The sequence below is a fragment of the Chinchilla lanigera genome, unplaced genomic scaffold, assembly GCF_000276665.1.
Source record: "Chinchilla lanigera isolate Chin_1 unplaced genomic scaffold, ChiLan1.0 scaffold00033, whole genome shotgun sequence".
Lineage (NCBI taxonomy): Eukaryota > Metazoa > Chordata > Mammalia > Rodentia > Chinchillidae > Chinchilla > Chinchilla lanigera.
Window position 1 is genome coordinate 18,321,250 of NW_004955434.1, and position 18,899 is coordinate 18,340,148.

Here is an 18,899-nt window from a genome sequence, read left to right on the forward strand (position 1 = left end):
AGTATGTGTGTGACCTGGATCTAGGACACATGACTTCAATGTGATTTCCAATTAAGATTCAAAGGCATCCGAATAAAGTTACAGATTACTGGGAAAATAAATATACAATAGGCATGAAGACAGATTCACTAGAGCAAATCTTTTGTATGTGTCTTCTTTCATCACAACTTATTTCTGACCCTTTCTACACAGATCATGTTACTGGAAATACATATTTAATTTCTACGTCATAGTCACATCAAGGTGAGATAAATTCAGGGAAAGTAGTACAGGAAAGTTTCAAATACGCTTTTTAATGTGGCTAGTATGAAAGCCTGCCTACTCAAGGGTAAATCCAGGTTAATGTTCACAAAAATACCCAAAGTTACTAGGTAAAGATCAAGACCTACGTAAGAAACTCAAACCCAGAACCAGTGTTTTATTTATATGAACTTTCTACCTTTTCACCTTCTTGATCGTCTCCCTCTTCTTCAGAATCAGAGGCGGATGCAACCCCTGTTTTAGCTAAATTTTTCCTTTTTGATTCAGCTTCTTTCTTGCCGTCTTTTTTGTCTGGCTCTTTCCTTGGTTTATCTTCTTCCTTCTGACCCTCTTCGTCTTTTTTAGGCTGCTTTTTAGGTTGTTTTTCCTCTTGCCCCTTTTTCTTACTTTTGTCATCCTCAGCAACCCTATTTTTGAGAGTTCAACAATGGAAAGTAAGCTTTCACGTATTATTACTTACGTTCATCTGTAATCTTATTACCAAGTAATTATTTTAGATAAAAATGAGGCAGATGCCTGTGATCCCAGAGACCAGAGATTGAAGCAGGACAGCTGTGAGTTCAAGGTTATAGCCCAGTGAACTTGGATCCTGTCTCAAAACACAAAGATAGCACTATGACTGTTTAAAAGTAAATCTACAACATTTTTAAATAAAAATGTCTTAGTCATCTCATAAGAGGAATTCTTATAAACACCCTTTGTGTATACACTAGAACATAAATTATAGGACCACTAGGTGAACAGAAACTCTCGAAAGTTTCTTTCCTTTTGAGACAAAGTCTCACTGTGTTGGCTAGCTGACCTCCGGCTCCAAGTGCACCACTGTACCCAGCTTCTCCAAGTTTTGCCGTGGGGCTGGGGATTTAGCTCAGTGGCACAACACCTGCCTGGCAAGCGCAAGGTCGTGAGTTCGAATCCCGGTACCGGAAAAAAAAAAAATAATAATAAAGTTTTGCCATGATTCATCTGTTCAGAAAAATAATCTTAATCCTAGCAATGTGCAGGGTGTTGTTCTTAATGTTGGAGCTACAGCAGTGTGTAACATGAGCAAGATTCCTGGCTCTTGTAGAGGGAAAGAGAAACAGTGTATGTTTTGTGTTGTTTTTTTGGTGCTGGGGATTAAAACCGTGGCTTTGTAAGGTTAAAAATGCTACCCCACTTATGGAGGTTATAGTCTACATATTTATAAGAATAAATTGTTTTAAAAGTAGACACACTGGGAAAAAACTGCAAAAGTTAAAGCAAACTGGAATTCAAAGAAACACTTTAGGCATATAATGGTAAGTATGGCCAATTGAGAATAACCCCAAACAGCGCCGAGCCGGTTCCCTCTCGGTAGTCCCGTCACCCCTCAGAGGAGTCCGCCTGCCCACCCTGCTGATCACTGCTGCGGAACCTTTGTGTGACTCTGAACACCAGAAATACGTCCTCAAACGAGAGTCAGATGATATAAAGCCTAACAACCACTGTCTGTGTTTACATTCAACTACAGCAATTCCTTTATTTAAAAAATACTTCAACATGGAAAAGTTTTGTTGAAAACTATGATGTTTTTACTATCCAGAGATTTTTTTACTAAGATTTTCATAAACTGGACAATACATTTAGAACTAGAAGGGACTTTGTTCAGTGCAGTGCTTCTCATTCAGAAAATGAGAAAATGATGGTGGCCAAAGGTTACATGGTGAGCTCAGTATTTCAGTTCTAAGCCTATTGACTTTTGTTACAAACAAATGCTTCCTTGAGTGCTTAAGACACTTCGAAGAAAAAATTCATTTTTGCTTCTTCAGAAAATTACCACAGGATATGCTTACTTTCAAATGTTATACAGGGTTCATCTTTTACTTTCAGTCAATGGAAGAGAAAACACACACATAAAACTTCAACACTTTAACATTTCTTTAAAATGGGAGTAAAGTCAAACATAAAAAACATTTCTGTGGCTCTTAAGCATTACGAGTGAGCCCCCTGCTTTCCCCAAACTGCTGTGGAAACAAGTAACTATTGAAAATACAAATGCCTTCTGACCCGACCAATCTACTTCAGATAGTAGTATTCTAATGGATGTATCTGCAAATGTAAAACAGAGATGGCTATGTGTGTGTGTTATGGTGCTAGGGAATAACCCCAGGGCGACATCCATACTAACCACAGTGCCCTGCCACAGACCCATAACCTCAGCCTAGACTACTATGTATTTTAAAGGGGGTACCCAAATACGGAAATCTTTAAAATTACATATACAGTGAAACACCATGCAGCTCTGTAAAACAAGACGTTAGGCGTGTATTTTAAAAATCTGGGGCTAGGGCTGTAGCTCAGTGATAAAGCACATGCTTAGCATGCAGAAAACTCTGAAATTAAAAAAAATAACTCAAAAAGACTGAGTCAGGAGAATCACAAGTTCAAGTCTTACTTGGGCAACTTAGTGAAACCCGAAGCGTCTCAAAATTCTGTAACAGCTCAGTGTGAAGATGCTGAGTTTAGTCTCTACACCACCAAAAAGTAAAAAGATAGTAGATCAACCCTATAGTTCCAGCTCCACAAGAGGCTGAGGCAGGAGGACCATTTGAGCCTACGATCAGTGCCTGGGCAACATACTGAGACCTCATCTCAAAACAAACCAACAAAAAGGCCATTACATAAGCTCATAGGAAAAAGGATTATTTCAAGTTTTCAAAAATTAGCAGAAGGATTTCCACGAAGGACACTATGCTTGCTAAATAATGACTTTTCCCTGCGCTCTTTCTTGTCATCTCCCATCAAATTCTTGACTGCACACAGCGCTGCGATTTAAGCCAGGGCCTGAAGTGCTCTGTTGCAGAGCTATATAGCACCAGTCCAACAAATTTCTCTTTATGACAGTTTAAAGGAACATTAAGAAAACTGTAGTTTCTTTAGTTCTCTAGTACATGTTAATTAAGCAAAGACAACCCCAGATATCCCAGTAGCTTATCACAAACATTTCTTACTTTACATGTTTTTTTTTTGTACTGGGAATCGAACTCAGCACCTTGCATTTGCCAGCCAGGCGCTTGTGCCACTGAGCTACATCCCCAGCCCTACGTGAGTATTACAAGTTGGTTTCAGCTCATATGGGTTCTGTCCTGTTGTCATTTCAGTATCCACTGCAAAGTAGTTGGCACCAAATACACGCTATTCCCACGATGAAGAGAAGTTCTGCAAGAACTTAGTTGAGCTCTGCTCTCCACTCACTATGCCCAGTCATGCTACCAAAGGGAGCTACAGCTAACACACAGCCTACATAAAGCATGAATAACAAACACAGGCGGGCAAGGTGGTACATTAGCAACGTGAAGTACATCTGAGGCCGAGGCAGGAAAAACCCACATTTGCACCCAGCCCGGGCAACTTAGCAACCCTTTCTCAAAATAGAAAGGGCTGGGATGAAGCTCAGAGTGCCCACTGGTCAGAGCCCTAGGTTCAACCCCCCTAAATCACTATTGTAAACTGCCACTATTTTAGGGTTATCTATTGCCTCACCAAACTGGTAGCAAAAAGAAAAACCTAAAACATGCTGCATTCACTTTGGAGCTGAGAAGCTGGGTACCCAAATTCTTTAAAACCAATTTTTTTGTGCATTGTGAATATTACACCCAAGACCTGGCTTATGCTAGATGAGCACTCTACTACAGAGCTAATTCTCAATCCCTTTACAAGTGTCTGATATAGTATGTGTACTATGGAATATAGTATAATTTGATAAATGCATACAGTGAATAATGATCAAATAAGCGTAACTGGCACCTCCTCCTCCTCACACCTTCGCTGTATGTGTTAGGGACTCTCACAGACTGCAGCTGTCCTTACTGTACTACCAAGCACTAGAAACACTTCCTCGCATGCACTGTACTTGGGAATCCATTACCGTACTCTCGCCCATCCTGAGCCTCTCAGGACAACTTTTCTGCTCTCCAACAATGAATAAAGCTGTTGCACTAGGATAGCCTGACAGAAGAAAATGTACTCAACACATTTGTGGCTTTGATTGAGTTTTCATGGCAGTATACTGATAAGTCAAGAGGCTTTTTTTGAGAATTCAGGCTGACCTTGAACTCACTATGTAGTCAAGCCTGGCCTCAAACGCTTGGCCATCCTCCTGCCTCAGCCTCCCAAGTGCTGGGATTACTGGCTCAGTGGTCTCTTTTCAAACAAGGATGTAGAATTTTCAAATTCAGACAGCTTGGGGTCAAAGATCTGCCATTAGGCATTCTCCCTGGAGCCAGGCACGGTGACACTTGCCTGCACATCCCACAGCTCTGAAGCTGAGGGAGGAGGGCCAGAAGTTCAAGGCCAGTGAGGGCAACTCAGTGAGAAGCCGTCTCAAAATTTAAAAAAAAAAAAAAAATGAAAGCAGGCTGGGCATACAGCTTATGTGAAGGCCTCAGGTTCAGGCTCCAGTGTCTTCAGGTGGAACATGGCTCCTGAACTGCCTTCCTTCTTCATGGGTGCATAGGTTCCAAGGGTGATTATTAGGAAAATGTACAAACTCAAACTATGTGTAATTAAGTACAAAAAGACAAGCACATCTGGGGAAATCTTGTGAATGACACCACTGTACATGAAGCTACCTGGAATGGACACAATAAAATAATGCATTAAGAATGACACCAAATTCCATCAGAAGAACAACTCTAAAAAGGAATACTGGACCCCAAACCCTTACAGTCTGAAAGCTGGCTTAAGACAGCTGCTCACCATAGTTGGCAGTATTTTCCCAACTACAGAGGACCGTAAAAGCCATGGAGGCAAAGGGCTACTTTCCAGGGAAAACTAGGACCTAATTCAGAACATCCCTGTATTCAAAACAGGAGTCTCACAGTATTTTCCCGAAGTTTCACAATTCCTAGGGAACAATGCCTGCAAACAAACTCACCTACAAAAAAGTACACAACTTCCTAATTTCCCTGCAGTCATGAAACTGTCCTACATCTGTGGCACTACTTTCCGACAGGTAAAAATTGTATGTATTTATAGCATACATGTTTCATAGCATTTATACACTGTGAAATGGCTAAATTCAGCTGCTTAATGTATGCATTACCTTTTTTGTGTTAAGAAAACAGATTTTAAGGATTCTTAATTTTTAAATAAACAATATATTGGTTTTATATGGTACTATCTGAGAGTCCTTTAAAAAATTTTTTAAAGGACAGCGTCTGTTTTGCACGCGTTAGCCCCCAAATCCTGGGCTCAAGTAATGTCCCTGCCTCGTCCGGAGAACTTCAGGTGCACGCCACTGCACCCAGCTTATTTTCAAGAATACTCTCACAGGCAGTTTTGCAGTAACATAAAGGTTTTTAAGTGTATTCTGGCTGAGGACTCAAGGTGAAACGCTGGTACAGCATGTGCACAGGGTGTGAGGCCTGGTACTCGTGCAGAGGACTGCAAGCCACGCAGGGCCTCAGCCGGGCACGGCACTGCATTCCCGTAGTCCCAGTATTCAAGGAAGTTTCAGTAGAGGAATTACAAGTTCAAGGGCAACCTGGGCAATTTAGCAAGACCCTCTCTCAAAATACAAAATAAAAACAGCAGTGTAGCTCAGAGGTAGTGTCCCTGCAGATTCAATGCCTTGTATCATTAAGAAGAGCTGGGAGTTCAGTTTACACCAACTCTGACCACAGGGTGTGGTGGCGCACTCCTTAATTCCAGCACTTGGGAGGCTGAGGCAGGTGGACTGTGGAGAGTTGGAGGTCAGCCTGGGCTACATAATGAGTTCATGACTTCCCTGTCTCAAAAAATAAATAAAACTATACAATATTGTTCTATAATTTAAAATGTTGCTATAAAAATAATCTGTTCATTCGAAACACTATAAATCTATTCCTTTATTTTTTAAGGAAAGGTCTAACTTACCCAGACTGGCCTCAAACTTGGGATCCTCCTGCCTCAGCTTCCCAAGTAGCTGAGATGTACATCAATTAACTGACATATGTCACTTGAGCCTTCCCTATAAAATCTTTAAACACAATAGCCACAAAATGGTTTACCTCCATGGTCCAAATATCCCCTCTCGTTAAATTTTTTCCAGAAAAGCCAAACTAAACAGGATCCTTAAGTGTAGGGGGTGAGGGTGGGGCAAAAAGAAAGAGTACTTTTTTGATAACTAGTTATTCTAAAATAAATCTAAATTTTCACTACAAAAATATGTTTAGTACTATTTTAAAACAAAGCGCTTACTCTGGAGGAGATAAAAAGATTTGTGGACATTACTTAAAAATATATCTAAAATTCCTTCAACATAGTATTTTGCCCAATTTCCCTTTTATACTTTACCCTGCATGGCAAAAAATAATTTTATGTCTTCCAGTACCAAGAAAAGGTCTTAAATAGACCTTAAATAGACTGACAAAATAATCATCACATCATTCTGATTCTCTACCAATTTTTACTTTTTACAGTATCTTCCCCATTTCCCATTTTACAAATATCAAAACGGTTATAGCGGGGCTGGGGATTTAGCTCAGTGGCAAAAAGCGCCTGCCTGGCAAGCGCAAGGTCGTGAGTTCGGTTCCCGGTACCGGAGAAAAACCAAAAAAAAGAATTTAAAAAAAAATAAAATAAAAAATAAAAATAAAAAAATAAAAAAATAAAAAAACGGTTATAGCAAGCAACACACATCCTATACGACAAGACAAAAGTAAAACTGCAAAGTGATATACGCATAAATACCTGAAGGTCTCATTTACTGAACAACCAGGTATACATTAAAATAAACTCACATGTCACTCTCTGAAGGGCAAGGCTGTTTTACCATTTTGGGTCTGCCTCTTGGTTTTGGAATCTTCACTTCTGTAGCTAACATTCATGTGGGAGAAAAAAAAAATCATTACTAGTTCCTGTAAAAATACAAATCTCATGTACACAAATTACAAATGATACATACTACATAAAACCTTATCTAGTGTCTTACTATAGATAGTGACTTACAAATTTCTGTTAAAAATACACCTCCATGGATCAAATGAGCAAAAGCAAAAAATCGCCATTTTCAACTTGTCCTCAGTATATTTGAAAGGGCTTAAACAGCATTTTTCATTGATGTTCTAATAGTGATATCGCAAATTCAACTTTAGAATCATTTTTAGTCAAAAGACATACCACAGTATTATTATGGACATTTAAAGTCATCTCTAAGCCCGCATCAGAATTCATTAAGTATCCTAACACCATTAATTTGATCCATTATGACAGTACTGTATTCCAAAATATTATGTAAATAAATTCTCGGGTTTTTTCCCCTTGTTATTCTTCATTTTAGCTCTCTTCAGTAAAAATCCTATTACAAAATAGAGAAAAACTGGCTCAATTTTTGTTAATTCTCTTCTTTACTTTGTATTAGGAAGGTCGTATTTGCCAAGAAAATACTAAGTAGGCAATGAAGATCATGTTATGTTCTTATAAACATAATGTAAATAAACAGCTGTTAACATTAAGCAAATGCTGTGTTTATGACTCCACCTAGAAAGCTTATACTTAAAACAGTGAAAAAGGTGACTATTTCCAACCTGAATATTATGTCACACAGCAGGAACCTTGTGCACCTCCTTTGATATGCTGCACATGTGTACACACAGTACCACGTTTCTGTCAAAAACAGTGCATATACACCTGTGGTCCCCTACATTATAGACTACACGGCCTATTAACATCCGTTTTTAGTTTGCCTAATACAGTGTCTGCACAATGAAACTGTGTTTCTCAGACTTATCTGTACCCCTATCATTAAGCACTAAAGCTGACCTCAACTGCCTATGCATTCATTTCAGAACACTCGAGGCAGCACCACTTCCAATGGACTGGAATATGAATCACAAGCCAAACAAGTATTTAAATAATAAGCCTACCTGCAGGTCGTCCTCTCTTAGGACTCACTTTTACATTAACAGATGCTGTTGCTGTTGTCACTACTCCTGCCTCCTCCGTTTCTACTTTTTCTGCCTGAATCACAAACATTTAATTAACTTATTTAGCAAATACTTCATACTCAAATTTTAATTCGATAGCAAAAAAATCCATCTAACATGAGCCAAGCAAGTATAATTTCTTACAATCTTTTTAATTTTTAGATAATTTATCAGAGCAGCATCCTCAAACTATTAAAACCCTAGAAAACTATTTTTTAATTCACCTTTAAAAAATTCTCAACCTAAACAAAAATCCTTTCTAAAAACAAATATTCTGTCAAAATAAAATAATATTCTTGATGTAATATGGGAACCAAAGTACAATGCAATTATGCTGTAATTCACTATTTCTAACTCTCTAACTTTGTTAATATATACACATTCTATTTCTGAACTGAGACTGAGAGCTGACATTCTTCCGTAAGAGTTACTATTGTTTCCATAAAACAGGATCTCTGCAGACTGTAATGCCCTCCCATAAATTCTGGTGTAACTCTTCCGAAGAGATAATGATTCCAAATGAGAATCAGTACTGCTAACTTAAGCATTACAGTGGAATAAGGGTTAAGAACCATAAATTAAGCCAAGCATGGTGGGGCACACGCCTGTAATCCTAGCACTTAGAAGGCTGAAGCATGAGAATCCCTGTGAGTTTGAGGCCAGCCTGGGCTACATTATGAGTTCAAGGCCAGCCTGAACTATATAACAAGACATAGTCTCAAAAAACCAAAAACGAAACAAAACGAAGAGCCACAGATTAGAATGGAAATGCAAACATGATGCAATAGTAATGATCAGAACTGCAAAAGCAAAGAAACTGAAGGTAGGACTGACCACTGAAGTGGTTTTTTCAGACAGAGTTTCACTATCTACTTCAGGCCGGCCTTGAATTCACTATGTATCCCAGGCTGGCCTCAAGCTCACTGCAGCCTCCTGAGCACTGGGATTATAGCTATGATTCACTACCAGTGAACAGCTATTTTCCTACTTTTCGGCTATTTAGAAGTCAGCATTAACAACAGTTCTTCAGCAAAAATAAGAGCAAGACAAACTCAAAACATGCACAATTCAGTCTTACTAATAAATTTTAAACTGCCTTTTACTCAATGATCTGATTTCCAAACATGTCTAGTACTGACAAGAATGCAGTAAATCATTCATATAGTATTTACTGATGATTAAGAAACTACTACTGCCTTTCTAAAAGAGTATTATGAAAACTGCTAATAAAGGACACATAAATCTGACACACTAAGAATATATGCTTCACTGGGGCAGGAGGCACAATCTCCCCTAAGTCACTGAGTTGCCCAGGCTGGGCTTGAACTTCTGATCTTTCTGCTTCAGTCTCCCACAGTACCGCGACTGTAGGGATGTACCATCATGTCTACCTTGACGTTTCTTTTTTGTTAGTTTTATAAGTATTTTTATTGCTTTTATAATTGGAAAACAACAATGCATATTAAAGTTAGCAAACTCATCTAAGATAATCTTTATTCTTGGACAACACTGCAAAAATTCCTCCCAAAACATTAGCTCAGGTTAAGAATTTTTGGGCAACTTAGTGACTTAGAAAAACCCTGTCTCAAAAAAACTGAAAAAAAGGGTCGGAGACATAGCTTAATGCAAAGGCCCTGGGCTCTGGAGTTTTGTAATCCCTGGACTGCAAAACCAAAACAACACTAAAAGGCACTACTCCTCATGAAAATAGAATTTTAAAACAAGAATTATTTTAACTAGAAAAAACCTAGTGATTTTAAATATGTATATATTTAAGTATCTTAAACATTTTAACTCATTTCTTCCATATTTTACTTAATTTCACTGAGACTTCTAACCTTCAATTCATTTTCTCCCCATTTATGGCCCCACTTTCTATTTATCACCTTCCCTTCCCTTCCCTAAAGCTATCCCACAGGCAAAACCTCATGAGGTTGGACATGGCGGCAGATGCCTACAATCCCGGCACTTAGGCGGCTAAGGAAAGAGGGCTGCTATGAGTTCCCCGCCAGTCGTGGCTACACAGTAAGTTCAAAGACCAGCCTGAACTACACAGCAAGACCTTGTCTCAAAAGACCAAAAAACCCAAAACAAACACATGTACACACCCACACACCACCTTATGGGCCCAGGCATGGAGGCTCCGGCCTGTAATCCTGACATTACAGAGGCTAAGGCAGGAAGACTGCAAACACAAGGCCAACCTAGGCCAGTAAGACCTTACCTTAGGGGAAAAAAAAAAAAAGGCACAGTGGCATGTGCTTGTAATCCCAGGACTGAGGTAGGCTGAGGCAGAAGGATCTCAAGTTTGAGTCCCACCTGGGCAAGACCTTGTTCTCAAAAAATGAAAAGTGCTGGGATATAGCTTACTGTAAAGACCCTGGGCTTAATTAGCATGAACCCTGCCCTGCAGCCCCCACCGAAACTACCACTGATATGCTTCCTCAAAGCCCTCTGCATCTTCAGCTTTGCTGTAGCACTCTCATAAATCTCAAGGATTATTATACAATTCTGCCTTTGGTGTCCTGTAATTCCCAAGCTGCTGCACTCTAGTGGGATGGCCTGAAATCACAGTTGGGGTTTCAAAGCCGTTTATTACTCCTTTACCCTTTATTTCAGGCCCTGAACAGCTAGCACAAATTTTTGACCCACTCCATTTCACTTCAGGCCTTGTATCATGTCTGAAAGTCTTGCTTTGGATTGGGTCTGCAGGAGGGAGACTGAGTCCTGTAAGCAGGGATTCCCTTACTTTCCAGAATTGCCTAGAGATGTGTGCAGCCTCTACCTTTCTCTGCATTAAACAGGCTAAAATGCTGATCTTTTCCTGAGGCGGATTCCTTCCAATGTGCCTTCCCTTACCTCACCCAGCAAATCCTTACAAAAACACAGTTTAAATCGGCTCATTCCACATCTTCCACCTTTTCTGGTCTTGCAAAGAAAAAATGTTCAGGCACCTACTATTTTTTTACTTTAAACACTTTCCCTTACCTATGTAAATCCCTGCTAAGTTGCAGTATTACTTCTTTTCCTTCCAAGGTTTCAAAAGTATACTGTTACTTTACAACGAAAGATCTCATTCTCCAATCCACTTCACTCTGTCCTTACTCACCATTCCTCTACTGATGCTGAAGTATCCTAGGGGAAACCTGTCAAGTATCTTATTAGAGCCTGTCTACAACAGGACACTTAATCACACCTTGGTTCTTAAAATTCTCTCCTCTGTTTAGTGTGATCTATTCTCTTGCATTTTTCCAGGCAGTGCATTCTCAGCCTTATTTTGCCGAATCACTCAGAAGTCCAGTTTCTGTATATATCTCAGTAAGCATTTTCTCTTGACACATTTATCTCATCTTTATTTAAATCAATGACCACATTTTAATTTTTCTTTTCCTCCTTGTGGTACTAGAATGGTATGTGTTTTCACTACAGTTCCCACTTTGATCTCTAACAAATATTCTCTGCCTTCCTAAACTCAGTTCATCTAAGCATACACACACTACAATCATTCTAGATTCTGCCCCACTCTGCCAACCACTTTTAGTCAATAATCAATTTAACCTCCTGGAGCACGTGTAAATCCCATCTCTCATTTATAGTATTAAAAACTCACTATTCTAAGCTTATGAAACTCTTTAGGAAGGCCCTTTCTCACTCATCAACTCTCCACTTTAATTCTCTTGTTCTATGTATTTATAAGCATGTCTTAAGGACACCGTAGGTTCCATTCCAGACTCCTGTAATAAGGTGAGTCACAAATTTGTATTGTTTTATACTCTGCAGTAGTCTATTAACACCATTATTCCTTTAAAAATGCACATCCTTTAATTAAAAAGTACTTTATTAGGGCTGAGGATGTAGGTTGGTGGTACACTTGCCTAGCATGTGTGAGGCCCTGGACTCAATCCCTGCTATCACAAAAATACAAAATAAAAGCAAAAATTGCTTCAAAAATGCTACAATCATCTAAGCCTTCAGTGAACCCCAGCCCCCTTTTTTTTTTTTTTTTTGCCTTTTTGAGACAGGGTTTCACAATGCTGACCTGGAACTCACTTTGTAGCCCCAAGCGGGCCTAGAACTCACAGTGATCCTCCTGCCTCAGCCCCCCCGAGTGCTGGGACGACAGGCGTGCACCGCCACGCCCGGCCGAGCCCCAGCCCTTCTGTGAGTGGAGGGCCTTAACCTGGCGCTAACTACTGACTGGTACGCTCCGTGGCTAATGAAGGTTGAGGGTGACTGCGGCAACTTCTTAACCATCAACTGAGTCTCATTTCACAAAAGATTCTCTATAGAATATAATGATGCTCGATAACATTTTACCAAGAGAGCTTCTTTCAAAACTGGAGTCAGTCCTTGCAGATTGTGCCTCTGCTTTATCAACTAACTTCATTAATCAAGTCTTTGTTGTTTCCAAAATGCTTGTAGTACATTCAGAGGAACAGATCATATCTCAAGAAACCATTCTCTTCTCATGCAGAAAGGCTGCGAGGTAGATGTCGTGTTAGCAAGTACGAAAGTATTAATGTCACTGAACATTGCCCTCAGAACTCTCAGGTGAGGAGGTGCACTGTCAGTGAGCAATACTATTTTGAAAATCATCTTCTTCTGAGCAGTAGGACCGAACAGTTGGCTTAAAATATTTAGTACACCATGCTACCGTCATCTATGTGGTCATCCATGCCTTCCTGTTCCATTAACAAAGCAGAGGCCAATTTACTGTAATCCTTAAGGGCCCTAGCACCTTCAGAAAGAAAATGAGCACTAGCTTCAGCCTCAAGTCACCAGCTGCACTAGACTCTAGCAAGAGTCAGTTTATCCTTTAAAGTTTAGAAGCTGGACACTGACTTCACCTAACTATAAGTCATTGAGAGCCTCTTCTTCCAATGTAAGCTATTCTTGCTACACTCTAAGCTAGCGTAACCTCCTTCATCTATGATCTTCTGGATAATTAGCAATAGCTTTTGCATCAGCACCTACTGCTTTAACCTTGAACTTCTTAGGTATATGGACAGCTTCTTCCGTAAATCTGAAGCACTAATCTCTGCTGCCTTCAGTCTGTTCTGAAGCTAGCTTCCTCACTCGCCTCAGCCTGCACAGAACTGAAGACAGACAGGGCTTTCCCATGGATCAGACTTCAGCTTCTGGTGGTGTTGTGAACTGTGGTTTTTATCCAGACCACTAAAACTTTCTCCATTCGCAGCAATTAAGTCTTTTTTGCTTTCTTATATTCAGTAGAGTACCACTTTCAATTTCCTGCAAATTCTTTTTCCTTTCATTTACAACTTGCCTACAAGGCCAAGAGGCCTAGGGTTCAACCTAGGTTCAGCTTTTGACACGACTTCCTCACTAAGCTTAATCACTTCTAGCTTCTAATTTACAGTAAGTAGCGGGTGACTTTCTCCTTTCACTTGAATACCTACAGGCCACTGTAGGGTTATTGCTAATTTCAGTATTGTTTGTGTCTCACAGAACAGACAGACCCAAGGCAAGAGCAGAGACAGGGAATGAGCAGTTGGGACATCCACAGTATCAGTGAAGTTCAATGTCTTATTGTATGCACAGCTTCAATGCGCCCTAATCAATTAACAACAGTAACATCAAAGATCACTCACTGATCACAAATTCCCATAACAAATATAGGAACGGGAAGTCAAATACTGTGATAATTACAAAAATCTGACACAAACTCATCAAATGCTGTTGGAAAATAGCACTGAAAGATTTGTTCAGTGTAGATTTGTTCAAGTTGCCAAATCTTCAATTTGTGAAACATGCTTGGTTTTGCAAGGCACAGTAAAGCAAAATGCAAGAAACACAAAGTACGCCTTCACTTTGTCTTGGTCACGGGTACATGCAGTGACAGCAGCAACCTGTCTTCATTACTCCCTGTGCAGCTCCCGGCCTAGGCGGTTAACGTTAGTGTTCCGAATGAGGCTTTCCGTGAGCTAGTCTCACTGGTCCAGTCCACTTCCTATTACCGCACGGCCTTAACAAAGGAGAGATCTGAAGTGATTCTGGTTCCCCATCTTTCCCTAAGTTCCAGTTCTTCAGGATAACACTGGGGTTTTACATCCATATCCCTCTAACTTTTAAAATCAGTTATTACAGTGCCACTGTGGTTCACAAACAGAAACGTTTGGCAAAGTTTTGTTTTTGTTTGCAAACTATGGATCAGGTGACAAACAGGACTGTAGCCAGTTTTACCCATGCCAACACAAACATGGCCATCTTTTTTCCAAATTTGTAGAACAAATTAAGTTAGTGAACCGAGGGACCACTGTACTAAAGTACAACACTGTAACTGAAAGTGTCTGTAATATAATTTTCCCCGTGTAGCTGTACATCATATTCAAATTGCCTCAGTAGTCCTCCCTCCATCTAGATGCCTGACAAAATTCTGCCTATTTTTTATGTTGTTTTTTTGGTTTTTGAGATAGGGTGTTGCTATGTGGTTCAGGCTGGTCTTGAACTCATTATGTAGTCCAAGCTGGCCTCAAACTCACAGCAATCCTCCTGCCTCAGCCTCCCCTGAACACTTGGATTACAGGTATGTGCTACCATACATTGGTAAAATTCTGCCTCTTTTAAGTACCTGTCAAATTTATCAAATCCCTTCCCAAATATATATAAAGAAACATTGTAATTATTTGCTTCCACACTTCAGGACAGACTCAACTCAGTTTTCTTTGTATCTTTAGCATGTAATAGATAGAAATAGGTCAGAAAAGGTGTGAACAAAACTTACAGAGAAGAAACACATTGAAAGTCCACCAGATATTCAGCCATGTATTTTGACACTCTCATTTCACACACACGTTGTGACACAACATTATGAGGATGACGCTTTAGTCCTTTCAGTAACACTGTAAGTGTGTGTATCACCACCCATTTTACAAAGAAAACTGAGACAGTCATAAAAATAAATGAAAGCTAGTAAATGAGCAATAGCTTTTTAAATTTTATTTCCTTTATGATTCAACTCATCTTAATGGTGCTATAGCTATATCAACAAGAAACATCTAACCTTTAAGAAAAGGATAAAAAGTCACGTTTTAGTAAGGTTTTATCATCTTTTTTTATGTGCAAATAAAAAAAAAAGTTTCTAAAGATTCCTATGGTCAATGAAATTACCTTTCTCTTCCTCCCTCTTCTGGCAGCTTTTGGAGTGGTCATGTCAACTGCTTTAGTCATATCCTAAGGAGAAAAAAAAAAAAATACGCCCACACACAGATGAAAGTGAATAAATTACACCAAGAACGAAAGAGGCTTTCTTAAACTAAGAATCACAAACACATTTCACTAAAGGTACTTGAGAAATTTGTTTTGCTTCTCTGACCTTTAAAATTATAAACATTAACAGTCTTAGCACAGTATTATGAAAGGCCCTGGGTTCAATCTGCAGCACTAAAACAAGACAAAAAATAAATAAAATAAAAATAAAGAAATGCAAAATCTTTACATTATGAAGTGTAAGTAATAGCCTATCTCTTCCTCAGGGGGAAAAATACATTTCCACTGTCAGCTCAAATACAAAATGTCACGTTTGCCAACATACCAGAACTTGTCTATTTAAATTTATAAAACCACTTCTACAGTAGAACTCTAAATGTTAGGGTTGTGAATTTTAAAAGGTGGCTGAGATTTCAGAGATCATCCAACCATCACTTCATGAAGCCTAGAAAGGTTAAGTGAGATAATCACAAAGACACAGGTATCAACCTAGGTTTAAAAAAAATTCAGTCTAATGCTCTTTCCAGTACATCTATCCCACAATATTCCTCTTTAAAAAATACTCCTAGCAAACTGCAAACCACCCACTCTATGGCTGATCTCATGCTTTGCAGTAGCTGCAAATAAAGACATCCAAGGCAAGTATAGTGGTACACACCTGTAATCCCAAGTACTCAGTCAGCTAAGGCAGGAGGATCCTAAATTCAAAGCCAGCCTGGGCAACTCAAGCAAAATAAGATTTGAAAAGGGCTAAGGATGTAACTGTAGTGATACAGCGCTGGCCTAATGTTGGCTCAATTCCTAATACCACTAAAGAAATTGTAAAAATCCATGTATGTAACAGATGCAGAAACTATTTTACAATGCTGTATTTAATACACGAGAAAAAAACTCTTGTGTGTTCTCATTTATTTTTCAAGTACTTCAAAACTTACTTCCTACTTTGCCCTGGTCAACTCATTTTACAATTCCTCCCCTGCTTTTTTTTTTTGTCTTTTTGAGACACGGTCTGGCTATGTAGTTCAGGCTGGCCTTGAGCTCACTTTGTAGCAGAGGCTCGTCTCGAACTCGGAACATTTCTCCTGTCTCAGACTCCCGAGTGCTGGGATTGCCAGCATGCGCCACCACGCCCAGCACAATCCCTCCCTTGCAACAAAACAGGATTAAAATGCGAGAAAAATTAAACATACTCATTGCAGGATGGGGATATGGCTCAGCGGCATAAGCGCCTGCGGGGCAAGTGCAAGGTCATGTGTTCGATCCCCACTACGGCAAAACAAACAAACAAAAAAAAAAAAAACATACCTCATTGCTTGTTTTTTCTTCATGATCACTGTCTTCCTTTGAAACGCTAGTTTCTTTCTCTTCAGCTTCAACATCAGATGATGCATTTGACTGTTTAGTTGATGCCTGTAAGTAACACTCTATTATTAATTTCACAAAGTAAGGCTCTCCAATGTAAACATGTTGTACTTATGAAAAGTCAAAAGCCTGATTGTAACGAAGTTAGAAAAGCACCCCGATTTCCACAGGACTTTTTTTCAGGGGGAGGGAGTTTGAGACAGGGTCTCACTATGTAGTGCAGGCTGGCTTTGCATTCACTACGTAGCCCAAGCTGGCCTTGGACTTACAGAGATCCTTTTGCCTCAACCTTGACATTTTAATATATACAATTTAAAAACAGTTTTGCCACACACATGGTACACACCTGTAATACTTGCACTCTAGGCGGCTGAGACAGGGAGATAAAAGTTCAAGCCCAGTCTGCGCAATTTAGTAAGACCCTGTCTCAAAATAAACGTTTTTAAAAATGGGGACAGGGAGACAGGGGACACAGCTCAGAGTGAAGGCCCTGAGTCAACCTTGCAAAACCAATAGAAGTTTAATAACAGAAATAGTTTAATGCTACTACAGATTCAGTACCCCTCATCAAAAAATCCACAATTATAAAACTCAAAATTTTTTAGCTTTTTTTTGGTCTTTTTTAAGACAGGGTTTCACTATGCAGTTCAGGCTGACCTTGAACTCACTTTGTAGCCCAGGATGGCCCTCAACTTGCAACAATCCTCCTGCCTCAGCCTCCTGAGTGCTAGGATTACAGGTGGGCACCACCAGGCCCAACCTTGAGCATTTTTTGTGTGGTGCTGGGGAATCAAATTCAGGTCCTCATAAATGTCAGACAAGTGCTCTAGCTGAGCTAGCTATGTTCCCCAGCCCTGAGTACCGATTCTTTCGTAAACAAGGAATGCTAAAACCCACAAAGTTACTATTAACAAATAACAGAAATGTCCTGAAAATTACAGCACCACAGCAACTTCTAAAACTCATGATGGGGGCTGGGGATTTAGCTCAGCGGCACAGCACCTGCCTGGCAAGCGCGAGGTCGTGAGTTCGATTCCCGGTACCGGAAAAAAAAACAAAACAAAATAAAAATCACGATGGACAAACTTTTTTGCTTTCCCCATATCCTAGGAACACGCCACTGGACACAGTGCATCTGATCCACACAATCAGTCATACTTTTGGTAAAGACAGAAAGTTACTTGTTTTTATCCATGTAAACTACCAAAAATTTCATTGTGAAGTAGAAATTTAGATCTCTAAGGCAAAACTACCTAAATATCAAGCAAAAGTGGAAACAAATAATGCAGTGGCCAAAATGTGCCATCTGGAAGTAAAGAATAGACCGTAAGGGCTAAGGATGTAGCTCCGTGGTGGCGGGCTGGCCCACTATCTAGTGAGGCCTTGTCTGATTCTCAGCAAACTAAAAAGAACAAAAAGAGGATGAGGAAGAGGGGACGAGAGAAGATAGGCCTGGGGATATATACATCGGCAGGGTAGTGCTCTTGGCTACGTGTACACGGCCCTGTGTTCAGTCCCTAACACAACCTAAAAAGGGGAAAACACAGTTCTGCAATACAGTTCAGCGGTACAACTGTAAAGACATTTTTAAAATAACATCAAGACCAGCCAGCCAGGAGCAGTGGCGCAAGCCTGCATGTAATCCCAATACACAGGAGGCTGAGGTAGGAGGTGGTGAGTTCAAGGCCAGCCTAGGCAATTTACCAAGACCCTGTCTCAAAATAAGAAGTTCTGTAAGGGCTGAAGGTTTAGCTCAGTGATAGCCTACTTGTTTAGCACTGCATTCAATCCCCAGTACCTCGAAAAAGAGTCAATACCAGCCCTGAAAAAAATTAAGAAATAGCAGCTTCTGTTGTATAAGAAAAATCATTAAGTTTGGTAAAAGCAAATTACATCATAAAAATTTAGTATCGATACAAATTAATACACCTTTTGATATACAATACAGAAAAGGAGGCAGCTCCTTCCGACATCATTAAGTGTAATTTGCAGGGAGCTATAAATACTTCTGTCACACACCTACGTGACATTTATATTGTAATACAGATTAGAATTCTAGCATGGATTTAGAAACTGCAAATAAGAAAACCACATGCCTTCTAAATTAAAAAATGTAAATTT

At 39.7% G+C, this 18,899-nt stretch overlaps 1 protein-coding gene across 2 annotated transcripts in view; it reads right to left on the minus strand.

Annotated features, from left to right (window-relative positions):
* Psip1 (PC4 and SFRS1 interacting protein 1) overlaps nucleotides 1–18,899 on the minus strand; it is a 45,108-nt gene that overhangs the window by 8,604 nt on the left and 17,605 nt on the right. For both annotated transcript variants that reach the window (XM_005388709.1, XM_005388710.1), the window contains exons 4-8: nucleotides 16,722–16,826; nucleotides 15,318–15,380; nucleotides 8,130–8,223; nucleotides 7,005–7,080; nucleotides 440–668 (exon numbers count right to left, since the gene is read on the minus strand). In XM_005388709.1, the coding sequence (XP_005388766.1) occupies nucleotides 440–668; nucleotides 7,005–7,080; nucleotides 8,130–8,223; nucleotides 15,318–15,380; nucleotides 16,722–16,826 (567 nt within the window). The remainder of the gene's footprint in view (nucleotides 1–439; nucleotides 669–7,004; nucleotides 7,081–8,129; nucleotides 8,224–15,317; nucleotides 15,381–16,721; nucleotides 16,827–18,899) is intronic.